The 22,665-nt window shown below is 37.2% G+C and overlaps 2 protein-coding genes across 3 annotated transcripts in view; both read left to right on the top strand.

Moving 5' to 3' along the window:
• Window positions 1-22,665, top strand: part of VPS8 (VPS8 subunit of CORVET complex) — a 247,367-nt gene that overhangs the window by 98,001 nt on the left and 126,701 nt on the right. For both annotated transcript variants that reach the window (XM_059163253.1, XM_059163252.1), the window contains exons 25-27: window positions 11,059-11,101; window positions 12,719-12,791; window positions 13,082-13,201. In XM_059163253.1, the coding sequence (XP_059019236.1) occupies window positions 11,059-11,101; window positions 12,719-12,791; window positions 13,082-13,201 (236 nt within the window). The remainder of the gene's footprint in view (window positions 1-11,058; window positions 11,102-12,718; window positions 12,792-13,081; window positions 13,202-22,665) is intronic.
• LOC131826035 (actin-related protein 3-like) lies at window positions 13,276-20,277 on the top strand. Its single transcript, XM_059165313.1, has 3 exons — window positions 13,276-13,285; window positions 14,387-14,516; window positions 19,171-20,277. The coding sequence occupies exons 1-3, from the start codon at window positions 13,276-13,278 to the stop codon at window positions 19,799-19,801; spliced, it is 771 nt and encodes a 256-aa protein (XP_059021296.1). The 3' UTR covers window positions 19,802-20,277.

Below are 22,665 nucleotides of genomic sequence, written 5' to 3'. Positions count from 1 at the left end.
TGACCTTGTATCCTACATTCTTGCTGAATTTATTCTAACTTTTTAAATGAATTCTCTAGAATTTTCTGCATATATAAGATCATGGTTTTTTGTAAACAGAGATGGTTTTACTTCTTCCTTTCTAATCTGAATGCTTTCTATTTCTTTTTTCCTTCTTAATTGGCTTGGTTAGAACCTCCAATATATTATTGAATAAAGTGGCAAGAGTGGACATTTTAATCTTTTTCGTGATATAAGAGAGAAAGCATTCAGTTTTTCATTATTTTAATTTAATTTTATTTTTTTAAAAAGATTTTATTTATTTATTTGACAGAGATCACAAGTAGGCAGAGAGGCAGGCAGAGATAGAGGAGGAAGCAGGCTCCCCACGGAGCAGAGAGCCCGATGTGGGGCTTGATCCCAGGACCCAGGATCATGACCTGAGCTGAAGGCAGAGGCTTTAACCCACTGAGCCACCCAGGCGCCCCTCAGTTTTTCATTATTATATATGCTATATACTGTGAGTTTTTTGTAGATGGCCTTTTCAGTTTGAAGAGTTTCATTCTTTTCCTAGTTGGATGAGTGGTTTTAATATGAAAGAATTGGATTTTATCAAATGCTTTTTTTTTGCATGTATTAAGATAATCTTGTGGGTTTTGTCCTTTATTTTATATGGTCTATAAGATTTGGTTGATTTTTTATATTAAGCCAATCTTATATTAGGCTAAATACCCCTTGGTATTTAGATATACCCGATGGTGTATACTTCTTTTGTAGATGCTATTGGATTCAGTTTGCTGTTATTTTTTATTTTTTGAAGATTTTTATGTCTGTATTTATAAAGGATATCCTTTAGTTTTATATTCTTTCCATGTCTTTTTCTGGTCCTAGTATGATGTATACTTGAAACTTGGTATAACGGCATCATGGAATGGTTTGGGAAGTGTTCTCTCTTCTGATCTTTGGAAGAGTTTATGAAGGATTGGTATTCTTTTTTAAATGTTTGGAAGAATTCAGAGGTGTCTGGGTGGCTCATTTCGGTTGAGCATCTGACTCTTGGTTTTGGCTCAGGTCATGATATCAGGGTTATGAAATTGAGCCCCAGGTTGGGCTCCATGTTCAGTGGGGATGGCTAGAGAATCTCTCTTGCTCTTCTCTTACCCCCCTCCCCAACTCATGCTCTCTCTCCCCCTCCCTCCAAAAATAAAATAAATCTTTTAAAAAGGGGCATCTGGGCGGCACAGTTGGGCAAGTATCTAACTCTTGCTTTCAGTTCAAGTCATGATTTCAGGGTCATGGGATTGAGCCCTGGGTTGGGCTCCTTACTCAGCACAGAGACTGCTTGGGTTTCTCTCTCCCTCTGCCCTTCTCCCCCACACTCATGTGCTTGTTTTCTCTAAATAAATAAATAAATCTTAAAATGTTTGGTGGAATTCATTGATGAAGCCATGTGAGCCTAGGATATTCTTAGTTGGAAGTTTTTAAGTTCAGTCTTTTTGCTTATTATAGTCTGTTCCCAATATTTCATTTTGAGTCAGTTTTGGTATTTCTATGGGAATTTGTCCATTTCATCTATGTTATTTAATTTTTTGGCATATAGTGCCTATGGTATTCTTTTGTATTCTTTTATTTTTATAAGGTCAGTAGTGATTTCTTTTATTACTGATTTGAGTAATTTGAGTCATCTTGTTTCTTGGTCTGTCTAGCTAAAGGTTTGTCAATTTTGTTGGTCTTTTCAGAGAAACAATTTTTTATTTCTTTGATTTTTAAAAAAATTTCCTTTCATTTTTTGTTTAACTTTAATCTTTAATATTTACTTCCTCCATCTTACTAGTTGGGTTTGATTTGCACCCCCCCTTTTAAAAAAATATTTTTATTTATTTGAGAGAGAGCATGAGAGAGAAAGAGCACAAGCAGGGGAAAGAGTAGAGGGGGAAGCAAACTCCCTCCTGAGCAGGGAGCCTAATGTGGGACTTGATCCTAGGAGTCTGGGATCATGACCTGAGCTGAAAGCAAATGCTTAACTGACTGAGCCACCCAGGTGCCCCCGTCCCCGCTTTCTTTTAGCTTTTTGAAGTAGAATTTTAGGTTATTGATTTGAAATAATTTTTCTTTTTAAAAATAAGTGTTTATATGTACAAATATTCTTCTAACTAATGCATTAGCTGCATCCCACAAGTTTTGGTACTTTGTGTCTTTATTCTTGTTCATCTCAAAGTAACTGTTAATTTTCCTTGTGACACTGGGCTTTTTTTAGAAGTATGTTATTTAATTGCAACATATCTGTGATTTTCTCACATTTCCCTCTGATATTGATTTCTGATTTTATTCCATTGTGGCCAGAGAACATACTTTGTATGATTTCTGCCTTTTTGAGAGAAAAGAGAGAGCCAGGGGTAGGGGAAGAGGGAGAGAAAGAATCTCAAGCAGACTCCATACTGAGAACAGAGCTGGACTTGGGGCTTTATTTCAGAACCTTGAGATCTTGATCTGAGCTGCAGTCAAGAGCTGGATGCTTAGTTAAGCCACTCAGGCACCCCAAGACTTATTTTGTAGCCTAACATAGGGTCTGTTCTGGAGAATGTTCTTATGCACTTGAAAATAATATGTTGAATATGTTTTATTGTTGAGTAGAATGTTCTGTAGACATCTGTAGTTGACTTTGAGTTTTGTTTAAGGTTACTGTTTACTGTTTATCTTCTGCTATTGTTCTATCCATTAATGAAAGTGGATTAATGAAGTCTCCAAGTATTACTGCTGAATTATTTATGTCTTATTTTATAAGTTTGCTTCATTTTATTTTGGAACTTTCAGTGCTTCAGCAGGCAGCTTACAATTCTGCCTTAACTTTTATTTTGCTTGTGCAGAGCCTCAAAGTCTGCTGTGAGTAGCTTAGGGCTTTCCCAGGTCTTTCTTGGATATGTGTACAGCCCTGACTATACACATGTCCTTCTGGACTTCTAGAAATAATGTTGGAGCTTTTTAAAGCCCCCTGCAGACTTCCATTATCCAGTTTTTCCTTTTAAGTTTTTTTGTTGAATTTATTAGTTCATTCTGATAATACCACCTCTGGCACCTGTAAAGTTAAACAGTTGCACTGATTATTTCTGAGAGATATCCTGGGGAGGAGGTGGGTTCCAGATCGTGTTGTTTGTGTTGAGTAAGCTCTGAGTCAGGACAAAAAAAGACAAGCCTTGAGAATGGAGCTTTTAAGTGAGCTGCCAAATAGGTCACATATTTACAGTCCTCTGAGATTGAGGCTTTGAGGGAGTTCCAAACCCTTTTGTTCCCTCAAGTCACCACTAGGTTACTGGTTTGTACAAGGCTGTTGGTTTTCAGAGCTATGGAAAGGGCAATAGGACAGATAACATTAAAATGTCATAAAACTCACAGAAATGAAGAATACCTTTGATGGGCTCATTAATAGACTGGGCATAGCCAAGGAAATAACCTCTGAGCTTGACGACATAACAAAGTTCAAAAACTAAAAAGCCAAGAGAAGACAACTAAAAATAGTACAGAACATCCAAGTGTTCTGTGGGAACTGTGGGACAACTACAAAAGGTATAACACACACGTCATGGGAATATCAAAGAGGAAAAGGAAGAAAGGAACAGAAGCAGTATTTGAAGCAATAATAACTGAGGATTTCTCCAAATTAATGTCAGACACCAAACCACAGACCCAGGAAGAGAACACTAAGCAGACCAAACAGCAAAACAAAACAACAACAACAAAAAAACCAACCTCACACCACACTTACGCATATCATATTTACACTGCAGAAAAGAAAAGCTAAAAATTCTGAAAGAGATCAGAGGAAAAAAAAGAACTTTACTTGTAAAGGAGCAAAAATGAGAATTACATTCAACTTCTTAGAAACCATGCAAGGAAGAAGAGAGTGGAGTAAATATTTAATAAGTGTTGGGAACAAATATTTAAAGTGTTGAGAGAAAAAAAAAAACCCTCAACATAGACTTTTGTACCCTGTAAAATTGTCCTTCAAAAGTGAAAGACAAATAGACTTTCTCAGACAAACCAAAATGGAGGGAATTTGATGCCAGGAGAACTCTTACAAGAAATATTAAAAGAAGTTCTTTAGAGAGAAAGAAAATAATATAGGTAGGAAACTCAAATCCAGAGGGGCGCCTGGGTGGCTCAGTGGGTTAAGGCCGCTGCCTTCGGCTCAGGTCATGATCTCAGGGCCCTGGGATCGAGTCCCACATCGGGCTCTCTGCTCAGCAGGGAGCCTGCTTCCCTTCCTCTCTCTCTGCCTGCCTCTCTGCCTACTTGTGATCTCTCTCTCTCTCTCTCTGTCAAATAAATAAATAAATAAATAAATCTTAAAAAAAAAAAAAAAAAAAAAACAACTCAGATCCAGAAAGGAGGATCAGAGAATTCATAAGTGAAGATAAAACAAAAACATTTATTTTTCTTACTCTTTTTTCCCCAAAGAATGTAAAATGTACTGTAAGAATTGCAGCTTTTCAGAATGCTATCATTGTCAGTAATGATTATTGATACACAGCAGCTGATTTCATCAGGCCTGTGGCTTGGCATCCAGATCCACAGTCTTATTCACCAGCAACATGTGTGCTGCTCCTAGCCAGAGAGTTTACGTGACTCTAACTTGAACAGGACTGTAAAGGAGAGCAGTTCCAATGCCAAGAACATAGAAATGACACCAGCGTGGAATCAGGCAGGCAGATTAGAACACATGGCCTTCTGGGCTTCTACGGTATAGCAAAATTTGAAGTCCAGAAAAAATAAACACAAAACAAAACAAAAAAATATTTTTTCTCCCCTAATCCTTGGGATGTTTTATGGATCTGGAAGCTTTGTGTTGCATGTAGGAAACAGTTTTGGAAATTCAATTCACAGAGGAAATAAGGACAGGAATGGACTTGGTTCTTCCCCTACTCTGATGTTTGCTAAACATGGTGGGGGGGGGCGGCCGTGGGGGGAGTTTTGTTTTTTTTTTTTTTAAGATTTTATTTATTTTATTTGACAGACAGAGATTACAAGTGGGCAGAGAGGCAGACAGAGAGAGAGGGGAGGAAGCAGGCTCCCTGCTGAGCAAAGAGCCCGATGCGGGGCTCGATCCCAGGACCCTGGGATCATGACCTGAGCCGAAGGCAGAGGCTTTAACCCACTGAGCCACCCAGGTGCCCCCGTGGGGGGAGTTTTATCGCTTTGCAAAAAACACTGAGCTTTGGGGACAGAGGAGTGGGCATGGATGGCTGTTAGTGCCCCTTGCTAAGTTGGTCTGCAGAGATCTGGGCTTTGTGAGGGAAATGATCTTCCTCAAGAGGGAACTTGATTGACAAGCAGGGAAACTATGAGTACTAGAGAAAACCCAACCTGGTCCCCCTTTAACAAGCCACTGCTTAGGACCTAAGCTTTTTACTGGAAAAAGGGGGCCTTCTCAGGGGTGCTCAGTCTTTTCAAAGATAATAGCATGACAACCAACATTTAGAGGAATGAGTGTGCTGCCAGAACTCTGGAATCCTGCAAAGAAACCAAGAGCTCAGCTCCAACAGTAGTTTCTAGAAACATGCCCTCTGGTTTTCTTGGGATGTGCCCCCACTTTGACAAACTGCCCTGCCATAAGCCGCTGCAAATGGCATCCTCTGAGCATGAAGCAAGGGATGCTGCAGCACTGGGGCCTGGACTACAATCCTGAGGTTTAATTGGAGGGGTATGCTCTGCCCTTAAGGCTGCTGAGGTCATGAACCCACTCTCCTGCATCCTTCTGAACACAGCAGATACTGATCACACCACAAACAAGATTCAAACAGTTTGGTGTAAGAAAACCTCTGTTTTTCTTATTCTTAATTCATCTGTCAAATAATAGTTAAAGATAATAATAACAACAATGGATTTGATAGTGTGTGTACATATACTTTGTGTGTGTATATGTTCATATATAAATGAGATAAATAACTGCACGAACACAAAGTACAGGAGGGAGGAATTAAGAGTATTTTGTTAGTATAAGATAGTTATACTACCGGTGAAACATTATAATGTTATTTAGAAGTAGATTTGGATTGGTAGTAAATCTGTGTTGCAAACTTGAGAGCAACAACTAAAAAATGGATGCATAATTGATATACTAGGAAAAGGGAAAAATAGAGTACGATAAAATGTTCAGTTAAAATCACAAAAGGCAAAGTGTTGAGGACAAAAATAGGAATAAAAAATATGGACAAGAAATAGAAAAACAGTAATAATATAGTAGATATTAATCCAAATATAGATCAGTAATCACTTAATCCATAGTATAAATATACTAATTAAAAGAGATTATTAACATGGATCCAAAAAAAGACAACTAAAACTTGTATATAAGAAACCCATTTTAAATATAAAGACACATTAAAGAAACAGAAAGATATACCACAGTTAACTCTAATCAAAAGAAAGCAGGAGTAACTATATGAATTTCAGACAGAGCCAGCTTCGAACAAAGAAATTTAACAGGGATAAAGGGGGTATTATATGATGATTAAGGGATTAATACTCTAAGAAGACATAACAATCCATAATGTGCATGCACCTAATAACAGTGCCAAAATACATGAGGTAAAAACTGATAGAATAGTGAGGAGAAGTAGATAAATCCGCTATTACAGTTGCAGATTTTAACACTCCTGTATCAGAAATGGACAGATCCAGCAGGCAGAAATTAGTAAGGGCATAGGTGAACTCAGCAGAACCTTCATTCAATTGGATATTATTAACATCTGTGAGCTACTTCATCCAACAATAACAGATTACGCATTGTTTTCAAGATCACGTGAAACATTTACTAATAAGATAGACCACATTCAGGGCCATAAAACACAGTTTAAGAAATTTAAAAGAACAGAAATCATACAATGCCTGTTCTCAGACCACAGTAGAATTAAACTATACAACAAGGGAAGGAACACTGGAAAATTCAAAAGATACATAGAGATTAACCAATATACTTCTAAGTAGCACAGGAAACAAAGGAGAAATCTCAAGAAATTTAAGATTCTTTTTAATTAAATGAAAATACTCATAATATGTAAGATGCAGCAAAAGCAGCACTGAAGGAAATTTATAACATTGAATGCATAAATAAGAAAAGTAGAAAGATTTAAAATCAATACTCTAAGGCTTCTACTTCAGGAATTTAGAAAAAGAAGAGCAAATTAAGTCCAAAATGAGCAAGGAAAAGAGATAATAAACATTGGATCATAAATCCATGAAATTAAAAACAGGAAATCAATAGAAAAAAGTGTTGACTTTTTTTGAAAATCTATTTCTTTGAAAAGATCAGTAAAACTGATTAACCTTCTAGTCATGCCAACAAAGAGAAAAGAAACAAATTACTAATATTAGAAATGAAAGAAAAGACATCAGTACAGATCCCATGGATATTAAAAGGAGAAGAAAGGAACATTATGAATACCTAGGTATCCACAAATTTGATAACTCTCATGAAATAGACTAATTCTTTGAAGGATACAATTTGCCAAGGCTTACACAAGAAGAAATTGACAATCTGAATAGACTTACATCTATTACGGAAATTATGGAAAACTACATCAATTATGGAAATTGGGTCTAATGATTAATAACCTTGAACAGAAGTGCCAGGCCCAGATGAGTTTCACTGGTATTCTACCAAACATTTAAGAAAGAAATTACACCAATTCTCTATAATCTCTTCTAAAAGGTAGGGCTAAGGGAATACTTATAACTTATTCTGTGAGCCCACTTAATGCCCTAATAGCAAAAGCAGACAAAAATATTATAGGGAAAGAAAAGACAAGTGTTTCTCATGAGCATAGATGTAGAAATCCTCAATAAAATATTAGCAAGTTGAATACAAAAATGTATAACAAGAATTATTCACTACAGCCAAGTAAGACTTATCCCAGGTATACATGGCTCCTTCAGTATTTGAAAATTAATTAATGTATTCCATCCCATCAATAAGGAAGAGAAGAAAAATCTCATGATCATAATAACAGATCCAGAAAAGGCATTTGACAAAATCCAACACCCATTCACAAAAAAGCTCTCAGTAATTTAGGAATAGATGAAAATGTTCTCAACTTGATAAAGAACATCTATTAAAAAAAACTATAGCTAACATCCTCTTTAATGGTGAGAAATTTGAAGCTTTACTACAAAATCAGGGACAAGGCAAGGATGTCCCCTTCTTACTGTTGCTTTCAACATCATACTGGAAGTCCTATGTAATACAAAAAGACAAGAAAAGAAAAAGAAGGTTATATAGTTTGTGAAGGAAAAAACAAAACTGTTCCTAGGTGACATCATTTATATAGAAAATCTGAAAGAATTGACCAAAAAACTCCTGGAACTAATAAGCAATTTTAGCGAAGTTGCAGGGTGTAAGGTTAATATATGAAAGGCAATTGCTTTACTATATACTTGCAATAAATAAGTGGAATTTGAAATGACAAACACTACCATTTATATTAGCCCCCTAAAAAATGAATGACACATGAATAAATATAACAAAATATGAACAAAATCTATATGATGAAGACTACAAAACTGATGAAAGATGAAAGAACTAAATAAATGGAAGGATATTCCATGTTCATAGAATGGAAACCTCAGTATTGTCAAGATATCATTTTTTTCTCTCAACTTGTTATACAGATTCAGATGTAATCCCAATCAGAATCCCAGGTAAGTTACTTTTTGGATATTGATAAACTGATTCTAAAATTTATATGGAGAGACAGAAGACGCAGAAGAGCTATATTGAGAGAACAACAGAGCTGGCAGACTGACACTACCCAAGACTTAGTATAAAAGCTACAACAATTGAGACAGGGTGGTACTGGCAAAAAAAAAAGAGTAGAACAGAATAGAGAGCCCCAAAATAGACTCCCACAAATATAGTCAAGTGAACTTTGACAAAGCAGCAAAGACAATGCATTGGACAAAGGTAGTCTTTCCAACAAATAGTGCTAGGACAACTGGACATCCATACACCAAAAAAAAAAAAAATGAGAAACAGAATTTACACCCTTTACAAAAATGAGTCCAAAGTGGATTTTAGACCTAATTATAGAATGCAAAACTAGGGGAACATCTAGAAGATAGCATATGAGACAACCCAATTGCCTGTGGTTATGGTGATGAATTTTTTGATAAGGAAGCATTCAATGGAAAGAAGGTACCATCCATGAAAGAAATCATAAGCTGGACTTTGTTAAAATTAAAAACTTGTGCTCTATAAAAGACAGTATTAAGAGAAAGAAAATAATCCACAGATTGGGAGAAAATATTTGCAGAAGACTGTTACCCAAAGTATACAAAGAAGTCTTGAAACTCAGCAATAAGATGAGCAACTGGATTTTTAAAATGGACAAATGATCTCACCAAAGAAGATACAGAGAGGTCAAGTAAGCATATGAAAAGATGTGCAACATCATTAGGCCAGTAAAAATTAAAACAGCAAGATACCACTACATGCCTGTTGGAATGGCTAAAATCTGTAACACTGACAACACCAAATTCCGGCAGTGATGTAGAGCAGCAGGAACTCTCATTAGTTGCTGTTGGGAATGCATAATGGTACAGCCACTGTGGGAGACAGTTGGGCAGTTTCTAACTAAACTGTGTGATCCAGTAATTAATGTTCTTTTGTTTTTACCTAAAGTAGTTGAAGAACTTCTGTCCACACAAAAACCTGCACACAGATGTTCATAGTATCTCTCTTCATAATTCCCCAAATTTGGAAGCAACCAAGATGTACATTAGTAGGTGAATGGATAAACTGTGGTACATCTGTACTGTGGAATATTATTCAGCACTAAAAAGATATGAAGTGTCAAAGTATGAAAAGACGTGGGGGAAACGTAAATGCATATCACTAATGAAAGAAGCCCAGCTGAAAAGGCTGCATATTCTGTGATTCCAATTACATGACATTGTGGAAAAGGCAAAACTATGGAGACAATAAAAGAATCAGTGTTTGCTAGGGCTTGATGGAGAGGGAGGGATGAATAGGCTGAGCACGGAGAACTTTAGAGTCTGTGTACATCTAAAGTCACGGTGTTTGTACATCAGCATACATTTACCAAAATCCATAGAGAGCACGACATTAAGAGTAAACCTTAATGTAAACTGTGGACTTCATGTGATGATGTGTCACTGTAGATTCATTGATGATAGGAAATGTACCACTCTGGAGCAGATGTTGATAGAGGAAGAGATTGTGTGGTGTAGAGGTAGGGCATATGGGAAATCTCTATACCTTCCTCTCAATTTCGCTTTGAACCTAGTGAAACTTCTCTAAAAAATGAAGTTTATTAATTTTTTGAAAGTTTCAAAAAGGAATTGAAGCAGTATGTAATTATTTGTATAATTTTGAGCAATTCAAGTTTATTAGTGCTTCAAACAGCATAGATTTGGAGTACTTAGAAAAGATTACTGATTAAGAGAGGTGCACTTGCTTGCATTATGCCTGTTATTCATGTATCAAAAATAAAAACTTCAGCTTATCGTCATTGTTACCAATTACAGATTCCTATAATCTGCACACCATAAGAATTACTGACACTTGATCCATTCTTGAGTCTCCTGCTCTGTTCTGCGTTGCCCCTAACCCCTTGGCCTAAAAGTAATCTTAGTCTCTTACTCTAAATACTTGTGAACAGTTGCTTTCTCAGCCCTAGAGCACAGTAAGTAGTAAGAGTCCATGTTACAAATGAGAAGACATTATAGTTATACCTTAATACTACTTAATTGGTCTTTAACTCATCAACTCATTGCCTGTTCTACACCTTCCCCTGGTCCCAAGCTACTGGTTAAGCCAACAGTGCATGGTTCTCTACCCTCAGATGTATGCCTTCTACTGTAACCTTGTTTGACTCATGGATTCTGTATCTGTGAAAAGAATCTAACGGAAATTCTAAAAACAAGAATTAAAGTGGTCTTATCTCAAATTGTGTATTATTTAGGGAGATACCTTAATTGCCAAGTTTTTTTTTTTTTTCCACATTAAGATTGTATTTCTGAAAAGGTTTTCAGAGGTAATTGCTGAAGATACTTTTTCTATTTCAGATGAGCAAGTTGTTATGGGCAACAAGCTTCTTGTATATATTAGGTAAGAGATCTGTTTAAAAAAACTTATTTGTGTTCTTCCATAACCACCTCCCCCAACCCCCCGCACCGTATTCTTATAGGTGTCGTCATCTCCTCTATGTATAGTGCTTTCCATGTTTCCGTGTTCGCATGTACAGTATGATTCTCAACTGCGGGTGATTTTGTACCCCCTCAGTGAACCCCCCCTCCTACCCTGAGTTTCTGCAATATTTAGAGTCATTTTTGTTTGTCACAGCTGGGGCTGGGGGAGGGATGCGGCTGGCATCTTGGGGGTGGTGGCCAGAGATGTTGCTGGCGTCCTCCTGTGCACAGGGTAGTCCACACAATGAAGAATTGTCTCTATCAAAATATCAATAAGGCTGAGGTTGAGAAAGACTGGCGGTGGAGTATTTTACATTTACTACTGTCAGCTCTGCGATATGTGTTGTCTCTGTTTTATATAAAAGGGCAAGAGATATGTTTAGATCTTGAGAAAGTTAGTGACAGAGGTTAAGCTGTGAACTGTTTATCTCCTTACTCTCCAAACAGGAGACTGTGCAGGCTCAGAATTGTGTCCTGCTAGAACTTTAAGACAGATGACTGGCTGCTAGACTAGCAGGCAGGAAGATGGCAGAACCTGCCAGAGTGTTATTGTAGCTCCTATCTAGTTTCAGAGTTAGCTTTGAGACCTGTTTCACACTTGTTACATTGATTCTTGAAAACAGTACAGCACCTGCCTGGTACTCTATTATCTGTACTTTACACTTTTTAGAAGATGCTGTCCCTAATCCAACGTTCAGAATTGATGACTAGTTCAAGACGTTTAAGATCAGTCTCAACCGGAGCACCTGGGTGGCTCAGTGGGTTAAGCCGCTGCCTTCGGCTCAGGTCATGATCTCAGGGTGCTGGGATCGAGTCCCGCATCGGGCTCTCGATCAGCAGGGAGCCTGCTTCCTCCTCTCTCTCTCTGCCTGCCTCTCTGCCTACTTGTGATCTCTCTCTGTCAAATAAATAAATAAATAAAATCTTAAAAAAAAAAAAAAAAAGATCAGTCTCAACCCCCCACCTCTGCCAGTGAGGACATACTCAGAAGACATCTTTATAGTTCAGCCCACAAGGCATAACCCATAAAGCATTAGCTATAAGGAAGGTCTGATTTAGAAGTAAAACTGAGCAGTTAATTCTCATTAGGTCCTCCTCTCCCTGAAGACTTGTCCTATTGAGGACATTTTCCACACACTGGTTAGCCTAGCTCATTCCCTGGCTTCGATCACTGTTCTTAGAGCCACTGGCTCAAAGTCCCTGAGAACATTAGGCTTTTTGCCGGTAAATCATAGCACAGTGGTGCCATTAGGCTTTTTCTGGTGCTGGGTGTGAGACCTTCAGATGTTCTCATTCCTTCTGTCCACTTCTGCAGCCTGGGTTTTTCTTAGGAAAAATGAGGAGAAATGAAAGTGCTTACTCTGTCACGGGATGTGTTCTTTCACCACCATCCCTGTTGGCCCCAGTTTCTGAACGGGCCTGACAAAAGCTGAGCCTGCTTAAAAATCAAATGACTGTGTTGGGTTTGAGAAACAGTGTGCTACCTGAAGTCAGCCCACTACAAGTCACCAACTCTGTTCTCTTTCTTTTCTCCTAGCTGTTGTCTTGCGGGCCGAGCCTATCCCCTTGGTGATATCCCTGAAGATCTTGTTCCCTTGGTTAAAAACCAGGTTGGTGCTATTTCCACAGCATTTTTATGATCACTTCTTGTTAAATGCAAGAAAGAGGAACTGTAATTGAGGGTTACATGTGAGTCAGGAGCTGTCTGCAGTGGTAGCAGAGAGCCTCCCCCCTCATCACGGCCGCCAGGAATTAGAGCTGAGACAGGTTAGAAAAGTTATTAAGTGGTAGCAATTTAGGCCAAATTTGACCTGCCTTTATTTTGTCCAAATGGGAATCCTTGCTTCAGCAAGATACTTTGTAAGGAGAGAAAATAATCAACATTTCTTTCAACTTGCAGGTTTTTGAATTTCTGATTCGCTTGCATTCAGCAGAAGCGTCCCCCGAGGAAGAAATCTACCCCTATGTTCGGACTCTGCTACATTTTGACACAAGAGAATTTCTAAATGTATTGGCACTGGTAAGAGATAATATGGTTTTAAGGTATTTTTAGAGGAAACAGGGTGATAAATTCTTTTTAATAGAAAGAAGGATATGTATGCAGGTACAATTTTTAGCATGTTTAATTTTGTTCTGCCCCCCATATTTCCTAATTCTTTATCTCCCTTCCTTCCCTCCCATCCCCCCTCCCATCCTCCCTCCCATCTTCCCCTGTGTCTGTCTCTTTCTACCACATCCTTATCAAGAAGTTAAAGCAGTATTAGATATGTGTAGCATGTTTGGTTTCATAAATTATAGTAGTTGACATACTGAATATGGAAGAAGGCTCTGACGGACTTGTAGTGGTGATGATTGTGGAAGTCACTGGAGTCTAAATGGAACACGGAAGCTTCCTGCTAAAAAAGTGATGTTATGCATATTTAATTAAAGATGGATTTGAGTGAGCCAGGTTCTCCGTGCAAATGCTCCCAAGGGAATAATGATATACTATATATATTATATAATATATTGTTCCAATTAAATAGGATTATAATGTTTTTTAAAAATCTTTGATAACATGAACAGAGTTTACATTACAGTGTTTAGTGAAGCCAGAGCCTCACAATGTATAAGACGCACACAAATGTTATATATACGAGGTATTTAGAGAAGAAAGACCAGAAGGAAATACACCTAAATATTGTTAGTGATTAACTGTGAAATGGGGCAAATTTCTCTAATGATCGTACATTTATAAGTTGAATAATGTAATAAACTGTTTAAAAAATGCCTGTGAGAAGGAAAAGATTCCCAATTATATTATACTTTTAATTGGTTTATTTGAATATCTGACATCAGAAGTGGTAATTTTAATTGCACAGAAAGAAGGGAGAAGAGACTTAGAAGTGGAAGTCCGACCTAGTTGGTTTAAGAAACTTTAGAGAACATAAGGGTACTTGCTATCTAGCATGTAGAAAATGAGAAAGAGAAAATCATGAGCAGGGTTACAGAAAGAGTGTGTAGAGCAACAAAAAATTCTAACTCATTTTCATTTTTGTAAGGGCTCTGGTAGCACTGAAGACCATGTGGAATTGTGCTGACATCTGAATTATGTTACGAGGATTGACAATGAGGCTATAGTACAATCTCGTTTGCTTGACAAATAGTTGAGCACCTAGTATATCACATGGTCTGTACTGCCTGGGGTGTACCATTGCCTTACAAGCTCTAAAGCCTGTGTTGGTGGAGAATGTAGAGGATGTAGACTTTGAGATCAGTAATTATGCACAATGCAGTGATGCCATTGGAGAAGTGCAGGATGCCGCGCTCACCCCTACGAGAGAATCTCATGGGAGGTTTGTTAAAGAAGGTTTCTTATAGGAAATGATATCCATGTGAGTCTCAAAGGATGAATAGAAGTTAGGTTAAGGTTAGGGAAAAATATTCTTGGAAGGAGGACAAAATATGTAAAAAGACCTGGAAACAAGACAGAGCACGGTAGGCTCAAGGAATTGGGGGGGAAAATCAGTATGACCGCATCCCAAAGTGTACGGAAGCCTATAGTAAGAAACAAATCTGAAGAGGTAGCTGAAGATGGAGTTTTGTAACCTATGGTGAGAAGTTTGGATTTTATGCTGGAGCAGTAGATAGCCACTAAAACATTTTAGGCAAAGGAATATCACAATTTATGTTTAGGAAAATTCCCTCTGACTATTGTATGAAAATGGGTTGAAATAAGACAACTTTAAAGGCAAGAAGATCTGTTAGCAAATTTTTGTACTTATCTAAGTACAAGGTAAGGGTGCCTGGGTGGCTCAGTGGGTTAAGCGTCTGCCTTTGGCTCAGGTTATGATCCCAGAGTCCCAGGATTGAGCCCCACATTGGTCTCCCTGCTCGGTGGGGAGACTGCTTCTCCCTCTCCCTCTGCCCCTCCCCCTGTTCTTTCTTTCTCTCTTTCTCTCTCAGATAGATGAAATCTTAAAAGAATAGGAAGATTAAAGGTGACTTGAATTAGGGCAGTGACTCTAGGCATAATAAGACGTGAAAGGATTTGAAAGATATTTTAGGAAGCAAATTGGCCTTAAGCTTGGACTTACTGCGTAGTTGGATGTGAAGGATAAGACAAATGGGAAGCATCAAAGATTCCTAGATTTCTGACTTGCTTAACTGGCTGTATAGTGGTTTATATATTCAGTAAGCAATCAGGAGAAACCAGTTTCTTGGGAGATGAGGGGGTAGGACAGGGTTATGGTGAGGGATGGGGGAGTACAGATATTAATTCTCCTTTGGACTTAATGAATTTGAAATGCCTGAAAGATATGTGGAGGTTTTCTTCCATGCTTGTATCAAGTGTTGGCCGCAAGCCCAAGTACCAGAGCTGGAAAAATTGGTAAGGCCTAGGATCTGAAATCCTGAATTCACTACCTATTTTGCTATGATTGATTGATCATATAACTTTCCTAATTCAGTTAATATATCTTAATAAAAACATTTTCAGGGAGACACAAAATAATTTACATGACAGATTTTTAAATCACATTTTACTACCTTTTTCATTTAGGAATATTTTCAAGTAAAGTTTATAAATTTTAGTTTCCTTGAGGTATAATTTATGCAAAATGTAGTTCATCCATTTCAAGAGAAGACTTTGACAAATGTATAGTCTTGTGACCTCTCCTGCAATCCAGATATGGAACACTTCCATGACACTTGCAGTCTCAAACCCCATCCACTGCCAGTTCCCAATTTGCTTTCTAACACTGAAATTTTGCCTTTTCCAGAATGTCCTTTAAATAAAATCATAAGCTTTGTAGTTTTGGGAGCTTCTTTCACTTAAAATAATGCTTTTGATATTTATCAGTGCCGTTGCTTATATCAATAGGTTGTTCCTTTTTTTGAAGTTTTTATTGAAATTCCAGTTAGTTAACATACAGTGTAATATTAGTTTCAGGTGTATGGTATAGTGACCCACTACTTCCATGAACCCATGCTCATCACAACATGTATACGCTTTCATCCCCACGCCCAATTTCCCCCATCCCTGCCCACCCACCTCACCTCTGGTAACCATTAGTTTGTTCTCTAGAGTTAACAGATCACTTCTTGGTTTGCCTCTCTCTCTTTTATTCCCTTTTCTTGTTTGTTCTGTTTCTTAAATTCCACATATGAGTGAAATTATATGGTATTAGTCTTTCTCTGACTATGTTCACTTAGGTAATACTCTCTAGCTCCATCTGTGCCTTTGTAAATGGCAAGATTTCATTCTTTTTTATGGCTGAGTACTATCCCATTGTATGTATATACCATATCTTTTTTCTCCATTCATCAATCGGTAGACTCTTGAGCTGTATTCATAATTTGGCTATCGTAGATAATGCTGCTATAAACATCAGAATGTGTGTATCCCTTTGATTTAGTATTTTTTGTATTCTTTGGGTAAATAAATACTCAGTCGTGCAATTGCTGGGTTGTGGGATAATTTAACATTCTGAGGAACCTCATACTGTTTTCCATCATGGCGGCACCAGTCTGCATTCCCACCCACAGTGCGAGAAGGTTCCCTTTTCTCCACATCCTTGCCAATACCTGTTGTTTCTGTGTTGTTAATGTTAGCCATTCTGACAGGTGTGAGGTGATACCTCATTGTAGTTTTTGATTTGCATTTCCCTGAGTGAGGTTGAGCATCTTTTCATGTGTCTGTTGGCTGTCTGTATGTCTTGGAGAAATGTCTGTTCGTGTCTTCTGCCCATTTTTTAATTGTATTTTTTTTTAGGTGTTGAGTTTTAAAAGTTCTTTATGTATTTTGGATATTAACGCTTTATCAGATACATCATTTGCAAATATCTTCTCCCATTCCATAGGTTGCCTTTTAGTTTTATTGTTTGTTTCCTTCACTGTCCAGAAGCTTTTTAATTTAATGTAGTCTCAGTAGTTAATGTTTGGTTTTGTTTCCAGTACCTCAGGAGACACATCTAGAAAGAAGTTGCTATGGCTGATGTCCAAGAAGTTACTGCCTGCGCTCTCCTCTAGGATTTTTTGGTTTCTGGTCTTATATTTAAGTCTTAATTAATTTTGAGTTAATTCTTGTGTATGGTGTAAGAAAGTGTTCCAGTTTCATTCTTTTGCAGGTGGCTGTCCAGTTTTCCTAACACCATTTGTTGAAGACTCTGTTTTTTCCCCCATTGGATATTCTTGCCTGCTTTGTTGAGAATTATGGGTTCATTTATGGGTTTTCTATTCTGTTGCATTGATCTACATGTTTGTTTTTGTATCAGCACCATAGTGTTTTGATTACAGCTTTGTACTATAACTTAAAGTCCAGAATTGTGATGTCTATAGCTTTGCTTTTTTTTTTCCCAAGATTGCATTGGCTATTTAGGATCTTTCATGGTTCCATACAAACTGTAGGATTGTTTGTTCTAGCTCTGTGAAGAATGCTGTTGGTATTTTAATAGGGATTGCATTAAATCTGTCCATTTCTTTGGGTAGTAGAGATTTTTAACAATATTTTATAGGGGTGCCTCGGTGACTTAGTCACTTAGGCGTCTGCCCAGGGTTTTGGGATTGAGCCCTGCATTGGGCTCCTTACTCAGTAGGGAGTCTGCTTCTCCCTCTCCCTCTAACTGCGGCTCCCCCTGCTATCTCTGTCAAATAAATAAATAAATAAAAACATTAAAAAAAAAAAAAACCTGTTTTTCCCCATCCATGAGCATGGAATAGCTTTCCATTGTGTCATCTACAGTTTCTTCCATCAGTATTTTACAGTTTTCAGAGTACAGGTCTTTCACCTCTTTCATTAGATTTATTTCTAGATATCTTACTGGTTTTGGTGCGGTTTATTCCTTAATTTCTCTTTCTGATGCTTCATTATTGGTGTTTAGAAATGCAACAGATTTCTGTACATTTATTTTATATACTGCAACTTTACTGAATTTGTTTATCAGTTCTAGCAGTTTTGGGTTGAGTCTTTAGGGTTTTCTATATATAGTGTCATGTCATCTGCAAATAATGACAGTTTTACTTGTTCCTTGCCAATTTGGATGCCTTTTGTTCCTTTTTGTTATCTGATTGCTAAGGCTAGAACCTCTAGTACTATGTTGAATAAAAAAGGTGAGAGTGGACATCCTCATTTTGTTCCTGACCTAGAGGAAAAGCTGCCAGTTTTTCTCCATGTAGGATGATATTAACTGTGGGCTTTTCTTATATGGCCTTTTTTATGTTGAGGTATGTTTCCTCTAAACCTCCTTTGTTGGGAGTTTTTATTTTTTTTTTTTTATTTTTTTTTTTTAAAGATTTTATTTATTTATTTGACAGAGAGAGATCACAAGTAGACAGAGAGGCAGGCAGAGAGAGAGAGAGAGGAGGAAGCAGGCTCCCCGCTGAGCAAAGAGCCCGACGTGGGGCTCGATCCCAGGACCCCGAGACCATGACCCGAGCCGAAGGCAGCGGCCCAACCCACTGAGCCACCCAGGCGCCCCTGTTGGGAGTTTTTATCATGAATGATTGTTGTACTTTGTCAAAGGCTTTTTCTGTATCTGTTGAAAGGATCATATGGTTCTTATCCTTTCTTTTGTTAATGTGATGTATCACATTGATTGACTTGTGAATTTTGAACCAGCAACCTGGGAATAAATCTATTTGATCACTGTGAATGATTTTTCTTTAATGTATTGTTGGATTTGGTTTGCTAGTATTTCATTGAGAAATTTTACATCTGTGTTCCTCAGGAATATTGGCCTGTAGTTCTCTTTTTTTGTGATGTCTATCTGGTTTTGGCATCAGGGTAATGCTTGCCTCATACAGTGAATTTGGAAGTTTTACTTTCTTTTCTATTTTTTGGAATAGTTTGAGAAGAATAGGTATTAACTCTCCTTTAAATGTTTTAAGTAGCTATTAACTCTTCTTTAGAATTTGCCTGAGAAGACATCTGGTCCTGAATTTTTGTTTGTTGTGAGTTTTTTTTTAGTTATTAAGTTTCTTTGCTGGTTATTGGTCTATATAATGCTTGAGAGACCGAGAAGTAGGAATCCCTCCAGAGCAATCCTTGGAAACTGCTAAGGCAGTAAAGGAGCGCTATAGTTATGTCTGCCCAGATTTAGTAAAAGAATTTAACAAGTATGACACAGATGGATCAAAGTGGATTAAGCAATATACTGGAATCAATGCTATCTCAAAGAAAGAATTTTCTATTGATGTTGGTTATGAGAGATTCTTGGGACCTGAAATCTTTTTTCATCCAGAGTTTGCTAATCCAGACTTTACTCAACCTATCTCAGAAGTTGTAGATGAAGTAATTCAGAATTGCCCTATCGATGTCAGACGTCCACTCTACAAGAATATTGTCCTCTCTGGAGGTTCAACCATGTTCAGGGACTTTGGACGTCGCTTGCAAAGAGATTTGAAAAGAACTGTAGATGCCAGGCTGAAATTAAGTGAGGAATTGAGTGGTGGCAGATTGAAGCCAAAACCTATTGATGTACAAGTCATTACACACCACATGCAGCGATATGCAGTTTGGTTTGGAGGATCCATGCTGGCTTCCACGCCCGAGTTCTACCAAGTATGCCACACCAAAAAGGATTATGAAGAAATTGGACCTAGCATTTGTCGTCACAATCCAGTGTTTGGAGTCATGTCGTAAAATTGATTTCATAATTATTGGGGTTAGGGAGGTGGGGAAGAAATAATCTTTCTGATTACTTGTTTTGTCTGGATGGCTGGTTTTGAGGTTTTAAACCTGACTTGAAGTAAGAAGACCAAACATAATTATACAGGAATATTTTAATAAGTGTATCAACATGCGAATGTAGAGGAGAGCCAAAATGATTAAGTGTTTTTCTTTAGACTGAATATTTGAATCTTATGTGTAACAAAAAGAAGTGGGTTTTAGTTCTTTCTGTGCCCTGATATTTTGTATATTATTGAATTATCCAAGATTTGATGGGATTTATCGGTATGTAGATAGCTCTATAATGCTTGAGTTGTACACTTCTAAGTGTGCAATGCAAGAGCTTGTTTATATTTCATACTTTTTATACTTTGAGGAAAAAAGTCAAAGAAAAACTAGTATTTGAGGAGAATCAAGTGACCAAGTAAAGGATAAATTAAAAAAAAAAAGCCTCCTGAGACTTGGCATACACACACTCATGGGATTCCAGTTATTACAAATGGCTTCCACCCCCTTGTGCCCCCCAATGGTTTTCTTTGCAAGTGCTTTTGGAACTAAGAAGCTAGTATCTTGGATTAACTGATGCGCGCTAGTGCTTTCTGACTACTCGAATCCTGTTTCTTGCTTTAAAGGAAAAGTAAAGAGAAGACTGTTGGACCAGTAAAAAAAAAAAAAAATTATCAGTTTTGGTAATTTATGTATTCCTAGGAATTTATCCATTTTTTCTGGGTTGTACATTAGTTGGCATATAGTTTTTCATAACATTCTTCTATAATTGTTTGTGTTTCTGTGGTGTTGGTTATTATTTCTTTGCTCTCATTTGTGATTTTGTTTAATTGGGTCCTTTCTCTTTTGTTTTTGATAAGACTGGCTAGGGGTTTATCAATTTTATTAATTTTTTCAAAGAACCAGCTCCTGGTTTCATTGATCTGTTGCATTTTTAGTTTCTATATCATTCATTTCTCCTCCAATCTTTATTATTTCCTTCCTATTACTGTTTTGGGATTTGTTTGTTGTCCTTTTCCTAGCTCATTTAGGTGTTAAGATTGTTTGAGATTCTTCTTGCTTTTTGAGGTGGGCCTACTATGTACTACTGTGTACTTCCCTCTTAGAACCACTTCTGCTGCATCCCAAAGCTTATACCATTGTGTTTTCATTTTCATTTGTGTCCATGTATTTTTTTTAGTTTCTTCTTTTGATTTCCTGGTTCACCTGTTCCTTGTGTCGCATGTTGTTTCACGTCCTTGTATTTGTGGTCTTACCAGACTTTTCTTGTGGTTGACTTCTAGTTTCATAACGTGGGGGTCAGTAAAGGGGCATGGTATGATTTCAGTCTTTTTGTACTTGTTGAGACCTGTTTTGTTACCTAATAGGTTATGATTTATTCTAGAGAATATTCCACGTGCTCTTGAAAAGAATGTGTATTCTGCTGTTTTAGCCCAACTGGTCCAGCGTGTCTTTCAAAACCACTGTTTCCTTGTTGATTTTTCTGTTTAGATGATCTGTCCATTGATGTAAGTGGGGTGGTCAAGTCCCCTACTATTATTGTATTATTAATAGTTCCTTTATGTTTGTTACTAATTGTGTTATATATTTGGGTGCTACCATTTTCAGTGCATAAATATTTACAGTTGGTATATCTGGTTGGGTTGTCCCCTTTATTATTATACAGTGCCCTTCTTTGTCTCTTGTTACAGTCTTTGTTTTAAAAATCTAGTTTGTCCAATAGAGGTATTGCTACTCCAGCTTTCTTTTGACATCCATTTGCATGACCAGTATTTCTCCATCTCCTCACTTTCAATCTGAAGGTGTCTTTAGGTCTAAAATGACTCTCTTGTAGGCAGCATATAGATGGGTCTTGTTTTCTTATCCATTCTGACACCCTATGCCTTTTGATTAGAGCATTTAGTCCATTTATATTCAGAGTTATTATCAATATGTATTTATTGCCATTTTATTACTTGTTTGGGAAGATTTTTCTTTGATCCTTTCTTGTCTTTCTCTCATCTTTTACTGATTTTCTTTCGTGATGTATTTGGATTTCTTTCTTTTTATTCTTCATGTGTTAATTAGGGGGTTTTGATATTGGTCACCATTAGGTTTGTATATTACCTCTTTTGTAAATAGCAATCTGTATTAAGTTGATGGCTGTTCAGATTGGCACTGATTCTTTTCTCTACACATTTTGAGTATATGTTATTACATTTTATATCCTTTTTTGTGTGTGAGTCCTTGACTGAATTTTACAGAAATGCTCATTTTTACTGCTTTGTGTTTCCTGCATTTATACTATCACTTTTATTTTCTCCTTTCCACTCGAAGAGTCCCCTTTAATATTTCTTGCAGGGCTGGTTTACTCATCACAAACTCTTTTAGCTTTTTTCTGGGAAACTCTTTATCTCTCCTTCTATTCCAAATGGTAGCCTTGCTGGATAGAATATTCTTGGCTGCAGATTTTTCCTAGTCAGCATTTTGACTGTATTGTGCCACTCCCTTCTGGCCTGCGAAGATTTCTGTTGAAAAATCTCTTTGAAAAGAAAACCCTAGCCTTATAGGTTTTCCCTTGTAAGTTAATGACTTCTTTTGTTGCTTTTAACATTTTTTTTTATCACTATATTTTGCCATTTTAATTATGGTATGTCTTGGTTTTGGCCTGCTTTTGTTGATTTTGATGGGAGTTCTCTTTGCCTCTTGGATCTGTAAGTCTGTTCCCTTCCCCAGATTAGGGAAATTTTTAGCCATTATTTCTTAAAATAAATTTTCTGCCCCCTTTTCTCTTTCTTCTTCTAAATGCCTTTAATATGAATGTTATTATATTATATTTAGTAGAGTAACTG

This window comes from Mustela lutreola, chromosome 2, assembly GCF_030435805.1.
Source record: "Mustela lutreola isolate mMusLut2 chromosome 2, mMusLut2.pri, whole genome shotgun sequence".
NCBI classification, from domain to species: Eukaryota; Metazoa; Chordata; class Mammalia; order Carnivora; family Mustelidae; genus Mustela; species Mustela lutreola.
This window is presented reverse-complemented; position numbering and strand designations above follow the sequence as displayed.

Excerpts from the sequence above, each read along its gene's own strand:
- LOC131826035 (XM_059165313.1), top strand. Across the intron at positions 14,517-19,170 it reads ACGAGAGAATCTCATGGGAG|AGACCGAGAAGTAGGAATCC; the intron begins GTTTGTTAAAGA and ends ATAATGCTTGAG.